Consider the following 19,257-nt stretch of genomic DNA (forward strand, 5'->3'; position numbering starts at 1 on the left):
TAGAGATATATTTACATAGTTAAGATTCCCGTCCCTACTTGGTTGTCAGCTCACGTTCGCGCGTAGTTACCTACGGCAGGAGTCGTCACATTTGTCCTATTAGCTCAGACAGGACATTTGTCATTTGCAAGTATCCAACGGGTCAAGTTCAGCCTTCATGGTCGACTGCAGGACCGGTGTATCCCTCGGAAGGGTAACACAGCCTTTGTGCCCCTCCACGGTGTCTTAGTCCGGATTGTTGATCTGGAGAACTGAGGTGTTGGAACTGTGACGGTCCAAGTTGGACCTCTTGTACACTTCTTTGACGAAGATAAGTGGGAGGATTGACGAAGCACTCGCTGTTACAAGGGTAGCAATCACCCATGTGTACCCTGTAACATTCAAAGACTTAATCTCTTAGAGCCGAAGTGAGGCACAGGCAGAGAAATACCGAAATTCAAGAATTCAGAATAAGTCTAGCTGACACTAGACGATTTTATGAAACTGAGGGAAAGTTACTCCTCCGAAGCGAAAGACATGTCCCCACACATTCTTGAATAAAATATTCTTGTACCTCTCATATGCTTCTCGAGACCTACCTAGCAACCAACCCACATATGCTCGCTTCTTCTCGTCTACTACCACCTTCACCTCTTCATCCCACCATTTACTACCCTTTCCTCTATTCCCAAGAGTTCTCCTCGTCCCACATACCATTTTTACACATTTTGTCACTTTCTTCTGAAAATATATGCATTTCTCTTCTACTCCTACCGTCCCTCTTACCCTCACCACCTCCCATAGCTCTCTCAGCTTCTACTGGGATTCCTTCCATTTTTCCTTATTGAATTTGTTAACTCCATGTAGTTATCTATCTGCCATCTTTTCCTTCCTCCTCCACTTTCCCTCCACTCTCAATATCCTTTCTATCAAAAATGATCCGACACCCCTCATTCTCTCCCCTGAAATATGAACATCCAGAATGAATTCTTTCTATAATTAATTTTTATACCACTACATAGTCCATTAATGTTCTATTAACCACGCTTCCGTCAGCGAAGTTTTCTCTTGTATACTTATGTTTGGTTACCTTCTCAAACATAGTCAATAGATTCAAATGACATAAACAAATCTCTTATAGTGGTTTAGACTTTCTGAAAATATCTTAACGCTGTAATTTGTCTTTTTCATTTGATTGAATCATGGATCAGCTTGTAGTCCAACAACAACAATAATAATCATAATAAAGATGATGATGATGATGACGATGATGATATTACTATATAAACCAAGGACTCTTTATCTCTTACAAGGGAGATAGCTGTGGATATGTTGTGTCTTGCGACACTGCTTCTAACCCAGGGTAGTGGACATGATGCAGGGATGACCCGTCATCCAGGAGGTGCCAAGATAAGAGGGAGGGAAGAGGGAGAGGGGAGTGGAGTATGTAGGGGATGGAATGGGTGGGAGTGGTTTCTATGCCTTTGTCTTTTGGCTACCTCCCGTGTAAGGGGGAAAAGTCCTTGGTATATGTATGTATGTTCTTTGCAGCCAGTCCCTGAATGCTCACCACCATCCTCCTTGTTCCACATACCATATATGTACACTTCCATTCCTCTTCCACTCCTACCTCTACTCTATCCTTCACCACCTCCCACATTTCTCTCAGCTTCTCCCTATATTCGTGCTCCTTTTCCTCCTCATCTAAACAGTTTACTCTGAGTACCTCTCTACTTTCCGCCCCTTTCCTCTCCCTCCACCTATCCTCCACTCTCAACTTACCTTCCACCAAAAAATTATCTGACATTCCTCCACTCTCTTTCTTAAGAACATGGGTATCCAGAACGCTTCATACTCTTCTCCTGGATACCAATACATAGTCCATTAATGCCTTATCAATCCCCCTTCCATCCACCATCCTCTCCCATGTGTACTTATGCTTGACTTTTTTCCAAACACTGTGTTACCTATCAATTCTCTAAACACATATCCACAATTAACTCTCTGCTATGATTTTTACCTTTCCAACCCCTCTATCGAATGGTTCATCCCCTATTCCAGCAGTGAGGTCTCCCAATACTACTGACATTCCTCCTAAAACTCTCTAAGCTCTCAATTAAATCTATCAAAAAAAGACTCCTTTTACTCAACACTCTTCTCACCACCAGACCCACATCTCCCTTCCCAGTTCACTTTCATCCACATTAACCTTGAAGAAATTTTCCACTCTACCACACGCTTACCTATCTTTTTACTTACTAGCAGAGCCACCTCTTCCCTCGTATTCTCCTGACTCCGACACCCCCACCATTACACTCCCAAACTCAAAATCACCACACCCTTTCAACTTAGCTTAACACAATTCCAACACATCCATATTCTTTCTCACAAACATACTGCCTATCTCTTCCCTTTTACTCTCATCTGTACCACACCTACTCTCATTAAGTATTCCCTCATCTGAATAAATTCGCCTGGCGGCATTTACGGGCTACGTACACCTGAGACAAAGGTTACCTATGTCCTTGATGAAGAAGAGGAGAAGGAACACCATTCCGACCATGTTCTCGCCCATGGCGAGGAAGGCGCCCAAAACGACCTCGGGGCACGGGAAGGCCAGTTCGACGGTGAGTTCGAAGTAGAGCGGCACGGCTGCGTACGAAAACGTCATGCCCAGGGCCACCGATGTATAAACTTGCCCTGTGGAAATGTGCAGGTGATTATGCACGCACACAAACACATGTACAGTATACACACACAGGCACACACATAAACACACAAATAGCTAAAATGTGTGAAGGGAATGTAAAAGAAGGATGGAACGTTTAGAGGAAGGAATACTGACTGACAACCAATATGGATTTAGGGAAGGAAAGTCTTGTGTAATCAACCTGCTAAGTTTGTACAGACTGGTTGATGTGCTCCATGAGAGATAGGGATGACAAAGCGCCACACAAAAGATTGATATGAAAGTTGGAAAACGTAGGAGAGAATGAAATGAGGAAAGGACTGTAAAAGTGACAGATGTATAAGAATAGTAGTAAGAGATGTAAAGTTGGACTAGAGAAGAGTTATTCATGGGTTATTAGTATCTGTAATATTGTACATAAGTGATACCATGAAGAAAACAGACAGCTATACAAACTGATTTGCAGATGATGCCAAGATCATGAAGTAGGTGAAGAACGAGAAGGATACACTACTGGGAGACCTAAATAAGGCTTATAATTGGAGCCATAAAAGGAAAATATTTTTTTATGTAGATAAATGTAAATACTGCCAAAGCATAGGAAATATAAAGACCGACGAAAGAATATAAAATGGGAAATGAACTAATGGCAAAGGAAAAGGACTTGGTGACCTTAATCTGGGATAAACTAGTGCCAAAACATAGGAAATACTCGTACAAAGACCGACGAAAGAATATAAAATGGGAAATGAACTAATGGCAAAGGAAAAGGACTTGGGGCCTTAATCTGGGATAAACTAGTGCCAAAACATAGGAAATACAAAGACCGACGAAAGAATATATAATGGGAAATGAACTAATGGCAAAGGAAAAGGACTTGGGTACCTTAATCTGGGATAAACTAGTGCCAGAAAATCACGGAAACCTAGCAGGAGAGACGTATAATTTGCTGAAAAAATGTAAATAAGAGTAGCATTTCACTACATGTAAGTGAACAAGGTGAAGAAAACCATTGAGAGTCTGTTTCATTCCAGACTGGAATACGTAGCGGCGGTGTGTCACATACCTAAAGAAAGATACAAGAAAAATGGAGAGAATGCAAAAGGCGACAACGAAGATTATCCCAAGTCTAAATGACAAGACATATGAGAACAAATAAAAAACAACAGCAGCGTCAACTAGGAGTTCCCATATTGGATGAGCAAAGAGAAAGAGGCGAGATGATAATAATATTTAGATAGAGAAAGGTTTAGGAAATGGACATAAAGGATTTGCTGGTACAGAATAATAAAAAAAGAAGTAAAAATAAAAATGTTGGGAAATATAGCTTTCCGCATAAAGATGTAGAGTTATAAAACAAGTTGTGTAGAAATATTATCCAAACCAACGCCATAAACAAGTTAAAGCAAAGTCTAATAAGTGGAAGCAAAGCGATGGGATTCCATGAACACAAATCCAACCCTGAGTAGTACAACTAAGTAATCACACACAAATACACACACGCGCGCGCGCGCGCGTAGACCGATTCACAGCGAAGATTGGAGCTCCGAAGAAGAAGGGAAATTTTCGTGGATCTCAACAACGAGGAAGTACCTTTTTGTATTATAGGGAAGGGGAAAGCTCGTGGTGTAGTGGGAAGGTGATGAAAAAGGAGAAGGGGAGGGATTACTGAGGGAAATGGAAGGAAATGAGGAAGGAGGCGCAAGGGCGCCACCTGACGGGAAAAAAGTAAACAAAAGGTCAGCTGACGCTGGAGAAGTAAATAATTCCAGTAAAATCATTAAGTTTAGAAATATAAATAAGAACAACAAAATAGAAAGTGGAGATAATAATTTCAATGGATTTAATGAAGGGGGGTGCCAACCTCCCCCTATTAGCAAGGCTAGAGGAAAGACAAGAAAAAATGTCTCAACACTGGGAAAGTAGGCTAGGTGAACTCACTCAGATTGCACAGCGAGTTGATAAATTGGAACAATTAAAGAAGGAAAACCAAAGCCTAACTAAAGAAGTAGAAGAATTAAAAAAACAGTTAAAGGAAGGAAAAGATGAGAATGAGGAATTAAAGAGGAATAATAGAGAGAATAAGGAGTCCATAGCAAAAGAAGCACAGGGTTGGAAGACAGTCAAAGATAACAATAAAATTGCATTTAAAGACATAGTAACACAGCAAATGAAAGAACAAACTGAAAATACAGTTATTAAAGTAATGAGGGAGAAGGAAAATATAGTAAGATACTTAGCAGATAAAAAGAAATATATAATTATATTAGGGATGGAAGAGAAATATAACTTAAACAGGACTACGAGAACTAAAAAGGAAAAAGAAAAAGTAAACAATATATTAGAATTAGTTCAGGAAGATGAACCTGAAATAGGAAAACAAATTGAAGAGATGTGTAGACTCGGGAAATATAGTACAGATAAGACCAGACCAATTAAGATTGAATTCAGGTCACAAACGACAGCAGAGAATATTTTAGCAAAAACAGGAAAACTAGCAGACAGGGATCAATATAAACAAGTATGGATAAAAAGAGAAATGAATAAAGAGGAAAGAGAGGAGGAAAAAACGAAAAGACATGAAGCTAAGGAAAAATATTAGAGAAGAACAGAGTCAGAAAAAGAGGAATTCTATTGGAGAGTAGTGAATATGAAAGTGAGGAAATGGACCATACTAGAGAAAAACAAAAGGGAAACAGAGAATACAATGGAAGTAGCAGAAAATTAAGAGTGTCTTACACAAATATAGATGGATTAATAACAGGCTTGGACGAACTGAATGATTATCTGAAGGAAAAAGAACCGGACATAATGGGAATTGTAGAGACAAAATTAAAAGGTCCACTACCACCCAACAGTGTAGGACATGGTCCATATAATTATTGGATTAGAAACAGAGAGACAAAACAAGGGGGTAGAGTTATGTTCCTGACTAAGAAGGATATAAACGTGAGGTGTGTCACATATGGAAAGAATACAGTAGACATGATTATGATCGAAGTGGAAGACAGAGATAGGAAGAGCAGAAAGTTTGTGATAAATTATGTGCCTCCAAAAACAGCCTCGTGGGAAGAGAGAGAACATAAAAGTATGTTAGAAGACACAAGGATAATGTTAAATAAGATAATGGAAGATGGAGGAAGAATAGTTGTGATGGGCGACTTTAATTGCAAAGAAGTCTGCTGGGAAGAGATGACAGTAAAGGGTGGTGACAACTCATGGGGAAATGTTCTCCTCGAGATGGTTATTGACCATGCAATGACACAATGGATTCAAGAGAACACTAGGTATAGAAATGAAGAAGAACCATCAAGACTAGACCTAATAATCACATCAGAACCCGAAATAGTGGAAAAGATTGAATATAAGACACCAATATGTAAAAGTGACCACATATTGGTTGAACTGGAACTGAATGAGGAAAAATACATGAAAAGAAATTAACAATATAGAAAAGGAAGATTGATGTATGAAAAAACAAAATTTGATCAAATAAGATAATTCTTTCAGAAAGAAGACTGGGAAAGAATATACAAAGAGGAAACAACAATGGAAGAGAAATGGAATATTTTGACAAAAATTTATAAAGGAGTGGAAAAGTATGTCCCAAGACAAAAACAAGAAAAAGAATATGTAAAATTCTGGTACAATAAAAGTTGTAGGGAGTTAAAAGACAAAAGAGATAAAGCTTGGACCAAATTGAAAAAATATAAAGACCTGAAAATGGATAATATATACTAGTTATAGAAATGAATATGTACAAATGTGCAGAGAAGAAAAGAGAAAATATGAAAAAGATATAGAAAAATGTAAAGATCAACCAAAACTATTTTACAGATATGTAAACAACAAATTGAAAAACAAACAAGAATTAGAGAAACTACGACAAGGAGGAGTTGAATACACAGAGGAAATTGAAATGGCGGAAATTATGAAGAAGCATTTTAAATCAGAGTTTTCAAGGGAGAACATACAACCTGAAGAGATCGAAAGGAAAGAGAAAGTCCCCCCCTATGAAAGAAATAGAAGTAACAAGGAATGAAATAATGAAACACTTGAGTAATCTTGATGTCAGAAAATCGCATGGACCAGATGAAATAGCAAACTGGATTCTGAAAGAATGCAGGAATGAACTGGCAGACAAAATACATAGCATAATAAACAGTTCCTTGAAAGAACGAAAAGTTCCAAAAGATTGGAGAAGAGCAAATATAGTACCTATATATAAAGGGGGAAATAAAGAAGACCCTACCAACTATAGACCAGTCTCTAACAAGTACGATAACAAAAATTTGTGAAAGAATTATCAAAAGTAGATGAGTAAGATATTTAGAAAAAAAAAAAAACGTGCTTAATCCAAGGCAATTTGGATTCAGACAAGGACGATCATGCATCACAAACTTAATGTGTTTCTATTCAAGGCTAATAGATATAATATAAAAAAGAGATGGATGGGCTGATTGTGCATTTCTAGACCTAAAAAAAGCTTTTGACAAAGTACCACATAAGAAGTTGCTTAAGAAATTAGAAACTGAAGGAGGAATACAGGGCAAACTGCTTAAATGGATGGAAGATTTTTCCAAAGAAAAATGAGAGTAGTGATATGAGACAAACTCTCTTATTGGGATGAAGTACTAACTGGTGTTCCACAAGGAACAGTTCTGGCCCCAATAATGTTTGCTATATATATTAATGATATGGATAAAGTAATTGAAAGTTATATGAGCTTCTTTGCGGATGATGCAAAACTGTTGAAAAAAGTGAACATTGAAGAAGATTGTGAGTCGCTACAGAGTGATCTCAATAAAGTATGGGAATTGAGTAGGAAGTGGGAGATGGAATTCAATACTAAAAAGTGTAGTATAATGGAATTTGGAAAAAGCAAAAACAGAATATTAGGATCATATAAACTGGGAGAAGAAAAAATAAAAAAAAGTAGAAAATTAAAAGGACTTAGGAGTCATTGTTATGAATAATATGTCACCTGAGAAACATATAAACAAGATTTTTGGAGAAACTTATAATTTAATAAGAACAATCAAAGTGGCATTTACGTACCTGGATGAAGGAATGGTGAAGAAAATACTAATCACTTTGATAAGACCAAGATTGGAATATGCAGCGACAATGTGGTCACCAAGTACAAAAAAATGTATAACAAAATTTGGAAGAATACAAAGAGCAATTACAAAATTGGCACCAACACTCTCAAAACTATCATATGAAGAGAGACTAGCAAAACTTGAGCTACAGACATTAGAGCAAAGAAGAGAGAGAGGAGATTTGATAACTATTTATAGAATCATGAAAGGCTTAGAGACTATTGATAGAGAGGACCTAATAAAATGGATGGTAGAAATACAAGAGGACATGGAAAGAAAATCAAGAAGGACAGTTATAGAAGAGATCTGAAAAAGAACAGCTTTCCCCACAGAGTAATAGACATTTGGAACAAGCTAGATGAGAAAGTAGTGTGTGCAAAAACAATACATGAATTTAAAAACAGTTTAGATAAAATGAGATATGAAGACGCGACACCACGAGCATAGCTCCCCTTCCTGTAAAATACAACTAGGTAAATACAACTAGGTAAATACACACACACACACACACACACACACACACATACACACACACATACACACACACAAATACACACACACACACACACACACACACACACACAATATAAAATTGAAACTATGGAGGTAAAGAATGTGGGATTTGAAAAAGATCTGGGAGTAATTATCTCAAACGACTTGTCCTCTGATAAACAAATACACAAAATTGTCGGAGAATCCTATAACTTGCTAAGATCAATAAAAGTGGCATTTACCTATTTGGACGAAGAAATTATTGAAAAATATTAGTCACACTGATAAGGCCTAGACTAGAATATGCGGCGACATTGTGGTCACCCAGTACCAAAAAGAATGTAAAGAAATTTAAAAGAATCCAGAAAGTAACCACAAAATGGCTCCAGCACTTTCAAACTTGTCATATGAAGAGAGACTGGCTAAATTGGAGTTACCGACTTTGTAACAAAGAAGAGAGAGAGGCGACCTACTGACCATCTATAGAATCATGAAAGGCACGAATTTAAGAGCAAACTAGACACTGCGAGATACAAAGGCGGGACACCACGAGCGTCGCTCGCTTTCCCGTAAAATACAAGTAGGTACAACTAGGTAAATGCACACACACGCACAAACACACACACGCACACACACACACACACACACACACACACTTTCGTCGGATGGACGGCGAGAATTGGAGTTCCGAAGAAAAAGCTAAATCTACGCGGATCTCAACGTCAAGGAAATACCTTATTGTATTTATAGGGAAGGGGAAAGCTCGTGGTGTAGTGGGAAGGTGATAAAAAAGAAGGAGAGTGATTACTGAGGGAAATTGAAGGAAATGAGGAAGGGAAGGACTTGGTCCAGGAGGCCAGGCGTCTTCTTAACAAACGAAGGACTGAGGATTTTGAAGAAGGGATTAACAAAAATGTAAAGATTAGGAATATAGATAAGAGCAGCACAATAGAAGATGAAGATAATAATTTCCAGGGATTAAATGAGGGAGGGGGAGGATACCAACCTCCCCCGATTAGCAAGACTAGAGGAAAAACTTGAAAAACTTACCGAACAGTGGGAGAATAGGTTCGGTAACATAGCAAAGATTGCCAAGAGAGTTGAAAAAATGGAAGAACTAGAGAAGGTGAACAAAAACTTAATTAAGGAAATAGAAGAATTAAAAAGACAGTTAAAAGAAGTAAAAGAGGGGAATGAGGAAATAAAAAGGAATAATAAAGACAATAAAGAGGCCATAGCAAAAGAAGCACAGGGTTGGAAAAAAGCCAAGAAAACAGTAAAGTTGCATTTATTAACAATTAAACAGCAAATGAAAGAACAAACTGAAGACTCAGTTATTAAAGTGATGAGACAGAAAGAGAATATAGTAAGAGACTTAGCAGATAAAAAGAAATGTATAATTATATTAGGAATGGAAGAGAAATATAACCTAAATACAACCACAAGAATCAATGAGGAAAAAAAAGTAAGCAGTTTACTACAATTAGTTCAGCAAGATGAACCTGAAATCATGAAACAAATTGAAGAGATGTATAGGCTCGGAAAGTATAGTACAGATAAGACCAGACCAATTAAGATTAAATTCAGGTCACAAACGACGGCAGAGAATATCTTAGTAAAAACAGGGAAACTAGCAGCAAGTGAACAATATAAAAAGGTATGGATAAAAAGATAAATGAATAAAGAGGAAAGAGAGGAGAAAAAAAAGAAAAGACATGAAGCTAAGGGAAAGAAACGAGAACAGAACAGAGTCAGAAAAAGAGAAATTCTATTGGAGAGTAGTGAATATGAAAGTAAGGAAATACGACATACTAGAGAAAAACAAAAGGGAAACAGAGAATACAATGGATGTGGCAGAAAATTAAGAGTGTCTTACACAAATATAGATGGATTAATAACAGGATTGAATGAGCTGAATGATTATTTGAAGGAAAAAGAACCGGACATAATGGGAATTGTAGAAACGAAATTAAAAGGTCCACTACCACCCAACAGTGTAGGACATGATGCATATAATTATTGGATTAGAAACAGAGAGACAAAACAAGGGGGTGGAGTTATGTTCCTGACTAAGAAGGATATAAACGTGAGGTGTGTCACATATGGAAAGAATACAGTAGAGATGATTATGATCGAAGTGGAAGACAGAGATAAGAAGAGCAGAAAGATTGTGATAAATTATGTGCCTCCGAAAACAGCCTCGTGGGAAGAGAGTGAACATAAAAGTATGGTAGAGGACACAAAGATAACATTAGATAAGATAATGGAAGATGGAGGAAGAATAGTTATGATGGGCGACTTTAATTGCAAAGAAGTCTGCTGGGAAGAGATGACAGTAAAGGGTGGAGACGGCTCATGGGGAAACGCTCTACTTGAGATGATTACTGACAATACAATGACACAGTGGATACAGGAGAACACTAGGTATAGAAACGAGGAAGAACCATCGAGACTAGACCTAATAATTACATCTGAACCTAGAATAGTGGAAAAGATTGAATATAAAGCACCAATAAGTAAAAGTGACCACATATTGATTGAACTGGAACTAAATGAAGAAAAATACATGAAAAGAAATGAACAATACAGAAAAGGAAGAATGATGTATGAAAAAACAAACTTTGATAAAATAAGAGAATTCTTTCAAAAAGAAAACTGGGAAGGAATATACAAAGAAGAAACAACAGTGGAAGAGAAATGGAATATTTTGACAAAAATTTACAAAAAAGGAGTGGAAAAGTATGTCCCGAGACAAAAACAAGAAAAAGAATATGTAAAATGCTGGTACAATAAAAGTTGTAGAGAGTTAAAAGACAAAAGAGATACAGCTTGGACCAGATGGAAAAAAGACAGAAGGCCTGAAAAATGGATAATATATACTTGTTATAGAAATGAATATGTACAAGCGTGCAGAGAAGAAAAGAGAAAATATGAAAAAGATGTCATAGAAAACTGTAAAGATCAACCAAAATTATTTTACAGATTTGTAAACAACAAACTGAAAAACAAACAAGATTTGGAGAAATTAAGACAAGGAGGAGTTGAATACACAGAGGAAATTGAAATGGCGGAAATTATGAAGAAGCATTTTAAATCAGTGTTTACAAGGGAGAACATACAACCTGAAGAGATCGAATGGAAAGAGAAAGTCCCTCCCATGAAAGAAATAGAAGTAACAAAGAATGAAATAATGAAACACTTGAGTAATCTTGATGTCAGAAAATCGCATGGACCAGATGAAATAGCAAACTGGATTCTGAAAGAATGCAGGAATGAACTGGCAGACAAAATACATAGCATAATAAACAGTTCCTTGAAAGAACGAAAAGTTCCAGAAGATTGGAAAAAAGCAAATATAGTACCTATATATAAAGGAGAAATAAAGAAGACCCTACCAACTATAGACCAGTCTCTCTAACAAGTACAATATCAAAAAAATTGAAAGAATTATCAAAAGTAGATGGGTAAGATATTTAGAAAAAAACAACAACGTGTTAAATCCAAGGCAATTTGGATTCAGACAAGGACGATCATGCGTCACCAGTTTAATATGTTTCTATTTAAGGCTAATAGATATAATACAAGAAAGAGATGGATGGGCTGATTGTGCATTTCTAGACCTAAAAAAAGATTTTGACAAAGTACCACATAAGAAGTTGCTTAAGAAATTAGAAACTGAAGGAGGAATACAGTGCAAACTGCTTAAATGGATGGAAGACTTTTTGCAAGAAAGGAAAATGAGAGTAGTGATAAGAGACAAACACTCAAAATGGGATGAAGTAATAAGCGGTGTTCCACAAGGAACAGTTCTGGCCCCAATAATGTTTGCTATATATATTAATGATATGGATGAAGGAATTGAAAGCTATATGAGCTTCTTTGCAGATGATGCAAAACTACTGAAAAGAGTGAACACGGAAGAAGATTGTGAATCATTACAGAGTGATCTAAATAAAGTACAGAAATGGAGTAGGAAGTGGGAGATGGAGTTCAATACAAAAAAGTGTAGTATAATGGAATTTGGAAAAAGCAAAAACAGAATAATAGGATCATATAAATTGGGAGAAGAAGGAATAAAAAAAGTTAAAAATGAGAAGGACCTGGGAGTCATTGTTATGAATAATATGTCACCTGAGAAACATATAAACAAGATTTTTGGAGAAACTTATAATTTAATAAGAACAATCAAATTTGCATTTACATACCTGGATGAAGAAATGGTGAAGAAAATTCTAATCACCCTGATAAGACCAAGACTGGAATATGCAGCAACGATGTGGTCACCAAGTACAAAATTTTTTATAAAAAAAACTTGAAAGAATACAAAGAGCAATTACAAAATTGGCACCAACACTCTCAAAACTATCAAATGAAGAGAGACTAGCAAAACTTGAGCTACAGACACTAGAGCAAAGAAGAGAGAGAGGAGATTTGATAGCTATTTACAGAATCATGAAAGGCATAGAAATTATTGATAGAGAGAATCTGATAAAATGGGATGATAGAAATACAAGAGGACACGGAAAGAAAATAAAAAAAGACAGCTATAGAAGAGATCTGAAAAAGAACAGCTTTCCTCACAGAGTAATAGACAGTTGGAACAAGTTAGATGAGAAAGTGGTGTGTGCAAAAACAATACATGAATTTAAAAATAGTTTAGATAAAATGAGATATGAAGACGGGACACCACGAGCATAGCTCCCCTTCCCGTAAAATACAACTATGTAAATACAACTATGTAAATACAACTAGGTAAATACACACACACACACACACACACACACACACACACACACACACACACACACACACACACACACACACACACACGCTCGAATGAACTTGCTCTGTAGTGTGCGAGTTCATGCACAGTAAGAAACAGAAAACCCTGATGAGTGTTGCTCATTTCTTCTATACTGTAGCTAGGTAAATACAATTACTGTATTTGCCGGCGTATAAGCTGCACCCTCGCGTAAGACATATCCCCTATTTTACAAGAATATTTTGAGGAAAACATAATGTTTCATCATACAATTATTGAAAGATATCTATAGTGGTTTTTGTAAGAAAAGCATTTGATTCTGTACATCTGTAATACGGCTGCATTAGATGCAGGGCAATTATGTGATACGTGGTAAAAAAAAAACGCGTCTTATATGCCGGCAAATACAGTATGTACAATTATGTAAACAAACACAAACACACACACAAATATGAACGCACACATATATGAATTTGAGTTTAGATATGTTAGAAAATTAGAGAGTAGGAGACAGGACCCATCGAGCGTTACTCTTTTCCTGTATACTACATTTAGGTAAATACATACAGACATACATACATACATATACCAAAGGCTTTTTTCTTTTTTACAAGGGAGGTAGCCAAAAGACAAAGGCATAGAAACCACTCCCACCCATTCCATCCCCTACATACTCCACTCCCCTCTACCCTCTACCCTCCCTCTTATCTTGGCACCTCCTGGATGACGGGTCATCCCTGCATCTTGTCCACTGCTCTGGGTAGGTAAATACAACTAGATGAATACATACACTCACGAAACGGATACTCACACATGGTGACTTTGATCATCCCAAGGGTGAGAAGTAAGAACCAGCAGTAACATCCAAGGGCGCCAAATTCAAGGGCGATAATGCTCGCCTTCATGCGACCGAAGGCTTTATCGGTCAGTCGCCCAGAAACCAGAGCCCCCACGCTGGAAGCCAAGATCCCGGTTATTCCGATCCACATGGCCTGGTCCTTTTGGAGGAGTAAGGGGAGAGGGCAACGTGAGTGTGTATATGTTGATAGTGGAGGCAGTACGACCCTGCTTGACCCGACCTAACCTAATCCAGTGCAGTTATGTAATTACGCACCACAGATGACTACCCACGCGGTATATATATCGGCTCCTGGCCACATGTAAAATCAGTTCAGTTTTACCTTACAATTAAAGGAAGCGAACTCATCAAACTTCTTTCTCTTCTCACAGTAGCATCGCTACAGTTCTATTATAGAGCGTGTGTGGTCAATTGCCACTGGGACAATTGCCACTGGAAAAATTGCCCATCTAAGAGTATTGCCACCGCTTTTACTATTAATCTTTCAAAAATTCTCATTCTAATAACTGTTTTGATAACTGTTTATCTCCAAAAATTGCTAGATAGTTTTTCAAACCACTGTTATTAAAGAAATTACTAATTACCCACTTAATGAGTTTATAACAATTGACTTTCCGACTTTTACTGTTTATCGTTAATTTTTTCTCATGTTAATACCTGTTTTGATAACTGTTTATCTCTAAAAAATGGGAGATAGTTTTTCAAACCACTCTTATGAACGAAATTACTAATTACCCAGTAAGTAACGCCCACCCCAACACCTGGAGACTAATTGACACACTCAAAGATGAGGAACACTTAGCAACAGTTAAGTGAATTCTTTTTGAACGAGGTGATTTACTTTCCGATAAGAAACTGCACAAAGATGTAAATGCTAGAATAAAGAATATAATCCTAAACTACAGTACTTATGATGATGAAATGAGGCATTCACGTCCCATTGCTTATAACATGCATATTTTTTAATGAACAAGTCCTGTTCTAATTTTTATGGTATTTTTATTCTGTTTTCTTTTTTCACATATTTGATGAGTTTTTTAAACTAAATATGCAAATGGATGACAATATTCCCGGTGGCAGTATTCCTATATGGGCAATTTTCCTAGTGGCAATAATCCCAGTGGCAATAGTCCCAGTGGCAATATTTCTAGCGCCATTAGAGGGATAAGGCGCATGCAGAACGTGGGATCAGACACCAAGGAACGCGTTGTTTCACTCACATGTCGCCAGTCTTCACCCTCTCTCTGAGCAAGCTCCCATGCAACCACCTTTCACACTTCAAACATCTCTCGACAGATCCGATCGGCTTTCCCCAGCCAAGAATTCCGTGGTGGACCTCTTCGTCTACTCCATCGAGAGTCATCTATTGTGGAGACAATCATGTGAATAGGATCAATATCAGGGAAATGTGCCACATAGCCATGTGACAGGAGTTGGCGTACACGCATTATGTTGGTAATCGGCCTAGAGTGAGTCTAAAAGTAGTCTCTGGTTTGATACAAAGTCATTCCAGCGATACTTCGTGATTCTCCGTGGCCACCTTGTACCAAAGACATTGAGACACATACTCAGGTCAGCATTCAATGTCCATGTCTCACTCGTGTACAGCAGGACAGGGAGCTCAAGTAACTTGAAGATTTGAATCTTAATCCTCCTGCATAACTGTCGACAATGCCATATGCTCTAGTTGAGTGTGTCCATAACAACATGGGCAATACCAATCCTCCGAAGTACTTCTTGACATGACCTACCACTGTCATGCTTTACATTATCAAGTTATGCAAATATTTCCAAGACCTCAATGTCCTAGCCACATGCATGGATAGACTGAACTGTGTCATCCAGTAAGCCCCAAACGCCTCGACTTTAGTCTTGGTCCAGGAGACACAGAGTCCAAGCAGTGTCGCCACGTTGTGCAATGACTTGAGGACTACAACCAGGGCCTCCAACGACTCTGCAAGAAAGACAGCATCATCAGCAAAGACAAGGTCAGTAATTTGGTCTTCTCATTGCCTGGTCTTCTCACCTCTGAGAGAGCCACTATATCCAATCCAAGCTCCCTAAGCTCCACAGAAAAAAATTGTAGTCGATCGTCCTGAGAGAAAGAATGTTCCATGTGCCCACATGGAGAGGCCGTCGAAGATTCACCCTGGGCCTAGCTCAACGTATTTGTACTTCGCAACACCATCGGCAAATCGTGCAATGGGCTTGATGATTTTGAAATGAGTAGGTTCTAAGCCTACCCCCACCATAAGTGGTTGCCATGTTTATATATCTAGAATTCGCCCTCTCACGCCCCCACCCACATCAATCACAGATGCCACGCAACCACCACCTTGACACTTGGGGAAGACAGCTAAAAACTAGGTGTCGGCTCAGGGGGTAGTTGCTTTACTCAGGATATGCCTAACCCAAAGATTCAAGTCAGTCAGACTAGCCCATTTGCTTCTCCGAGCCAAGAGGGGCCATTCGTCCTAACCTGAACAGAGGACCAAAGAGGCGTGTTGCTAGTTCCAGGGTGACACCTGAGAGTAATTACAACACTGGGACATCACTCAGCCTCCAGGATTCCCGTCTCCAGGCTCTGCAGGGATCCCACGCACGCCAAACACGTGGGTTAGTGACCCATAACGGGGTTGGATTATCATTGACTCAAAGATTTCATCAGCTTTGTCGATGGTTTTCATTTTCCTCCATTTGGGTGTCAAACACGCCCTTCGTACTGGTGGGTGACCAGCCGGTTAAGTCACCGACAATCCGATCATGCAGCAGGTAGTACTGGGTTGCATGGTGTAATACCAATAGGACAGCCGCCTCACCTGACACACATGCATGCCTGGGATCAGTTTATAAATGGTACTAAACAATACTAATAAAAATATTTTGGGTTCTTAAATCAATAGCCTATAAAATTTATATTTGTAATACTGTACTCTTTTTTAAACTATTCATAATATAATAACCCAATTATAATCATAGATTCAAGCCCCCTTCAGCTGATCAAAATAGTGTAGCGCTAACTCAAATAAAATCATAGGATTACAAAACGGGCAGAGGTGAATATGTAGACGACCTAAATTGCCTTCCAGTAAAACTGTTTGCATTTGGAAATATCATTTAAGCTACCTTGGTGAAACTCAGTACAAGTTAATATGGTACCAAAAACGTCAAGACATCTCTTCAAATCATTCAGTACCCATTTTCACAACCGTACAACAAGACAGGGAGCATAAGCGCCTTAAAGGTTCGGGTCTAGGTTCTACATAAATATCGACACCCCCATATATTTTGGGTGAGTTAATTCATAATACCATGAGCAATACCAATCCTTCGAAGAACTTTCTGACATGACTGACCGCTGCTATACACTACTTTACCAAGGTCTGGGGAATTGTTCTAGATCTCAGTGTCCTTGCCATATGCATGAATAGACTGAACTATGCCATCCAGTAAGTCCCAAAACACCTGGACCTCGGTCTTGATACAGGAGACCTGGAATCCAAGCGGTATCGCCACTCTCTGCAGATTTAAGAGTTATAACCAGGATCTCCAACAAATCCTCATTAGAAAAAAAGGTCTGTGACCAATGGATGCTCCCTAAACACATTGATCGACAACTCTATCCAATACCTAGTCCATGCATTTGTTGAAAAATATTGGAGCGATGACACACCTATTCCTTCATTCTCGAATTAACCTTAAAGAAGCTGGACACACCGCCATATATTACAGTATTCTTTGTCCCAGAGTATAAGCTAGATATTAAGTCAATAATCTTTACAGAAATATCATGGATCAACAGAAGATTTAAGAGCACCCCAAAATGCACTGAGTGAGCCCCTGTCTTTTAACCAATATATACTACAAGAAACTCCTGTAGGAACTCACATCGGTACTCTACAGTAATGCGAAGCGCTAGGATTCAGTTGTTGACTTGATGGACGTGAGCCTAGACTGCTTAGGTCTCTGCAAACTTTAACAGCAACAGATGGGCAATTATCACGTCTGGCACTCCAAACAATGTAATAATATGGAACCTACTTTATCTATGCATATAAATGCATAAATAAGTAGAATAGCTTAGAAGGTGATATGACCCAAGCTCAAACAATACATGAGTTCAAATCTACCCTGTATATGTGATGATTGGAAACTGCTTAGGGTTTGAAAACAGTTTTATTCAATCGAAGGGTGGATCTGTAAGAAAAATTATATCCCATCACTGATAACCAGCGCTTCTGTCCTTGGGGACAATATTTTACTGGGGATGTGGAGCCACAGAGGTGGTAATATATTTAGGGAGATTAGGAGATGGGAGGGATAGAAGCTGAAAGTGACCAGCATTCTTTTGTGAGTGGTGGTTTTCAACAGTAAAATAATTATACGTGTCTCTGGTCTATAGGGGTGTCATTGGATAGCTTGTTACCAACCATATGAATGTCGAGTTGGAGCAGGGAGAAGTTGAGGACCGACATCCACATAACACACACGCCTTCATTGAATCCATAGGATATCATCATCAGCCACACAGAAGGATTTCTGAGGGAAAAGTCAGGGGAAAAAAATAAATTAAATGATGTAGGTAAAGATCAGGAGGGCGGGGGAATTGTATTCTGGGCAAAGACATCAGGTTGAGGAGTGCACATTTTCTTGTTCACAGAAATAGAACTCGAGCGTTTTGGGCAGTTTGTGTATCTATTTATATATACATATATATATATATAGATATAGGCGCTAGGAATATTGCCACTGGGAAAATTGCCACTGGGTAAATTGCCACCGGGAATATTGCCACTGGGAAAATTGCCCACGTAGGAATATTGCTACCCGGAATATTGCCACTATGATTTTTTTATTTACTTATATTCGAGACTTTTACTATCAGTTTATCACTCAAGATTTTTAACCTTTTTATTTTAGTTAAAAAACTGTTTACCTATTAATATTGCTAGATATATTTCTTTAATAAAAGTGACTTGAAAAAATATAGAGGAAAAAGAAAAAACAAATAAAAACACGATTTTATTACAAGTATTTTAAAAATTTAGATCATAAAGAATACATAAGAGAGAACAAAATTGGTTTATTAAAAAACATGCATGTTATAAGCAATGGAACGTAGATATCTTATTTTATCATCATAAGTGCTGTAGTTTAAGACGATATTCTTTATTCTGGCATTTAAATCTTTATACTTTTTCTTGTCTGGAAGTGAATCCCCGCGCTCAAAATGAATTCTCTTAGCTTTTGCTAAGCATTCCTCATCTTTGAGTGCGTCAATTAGTCTCCAGATATTGGGGTGGGCGTTACTAACTGATTTATTAAGCGCATTGTGAAATGCCTCCGCGTTGTTATTTGTTCGTGGTAAAGAATT

At 38.0% G+C, this 19,257-nt stretch overlaps 1 protein-coding gene across 1 annotated transcript in view; it reads right to left on the reverse strand.

Moving 5' to 3' along the window:
* Window positions 1-213: 213 nt before the first annotated feature.
* The window catches only part of LOC143040804 (uncharacterized), a 34,648-nt gene continuing 15,604 nt past the window's right edge, over window positions 214-19,257 (reverse strand). The window contains exons 7-10 of the mRNA XM_076212237.1: window positions 18,314-18,422; window positions 13,836-14,022; window positions 2,497-2,679; window positions 214-371 (exon numbers count right to left, since the gene is read on the reverse strand). Of these exons, the coding sequence (XP_076068352.1) occupies window positions 226-371; window positions 2,497-2,679; window positions 13,836-14,022; window positions 18,314-18,422 (625 nt within the window). The 3' untranslated portion in view covers window positions 214-225. The remainder of the gene's footprint in view (window positions 372-2,496; window positions 2,680-13,835; window positions 14,023-18,313; window positions 18,423-19,257) is intronic.

The sequence above is a fragment of the Oratosquilla oratoria genome, chromosome 29 (genome assembly GCF_046742065.1).
Source record: "Oratosquilla oratoria isolate Oo_2021 chromosome 29, ASM4674206v1, whole genome shotgun sequence".
Classification (NCBI taxonomy): Eukaryota; Metazoa; Arthropoda; class Malacostraca; order Stomatopoda; family Squillidae; genus Oratosquilla; species Oratosquilla oratoria.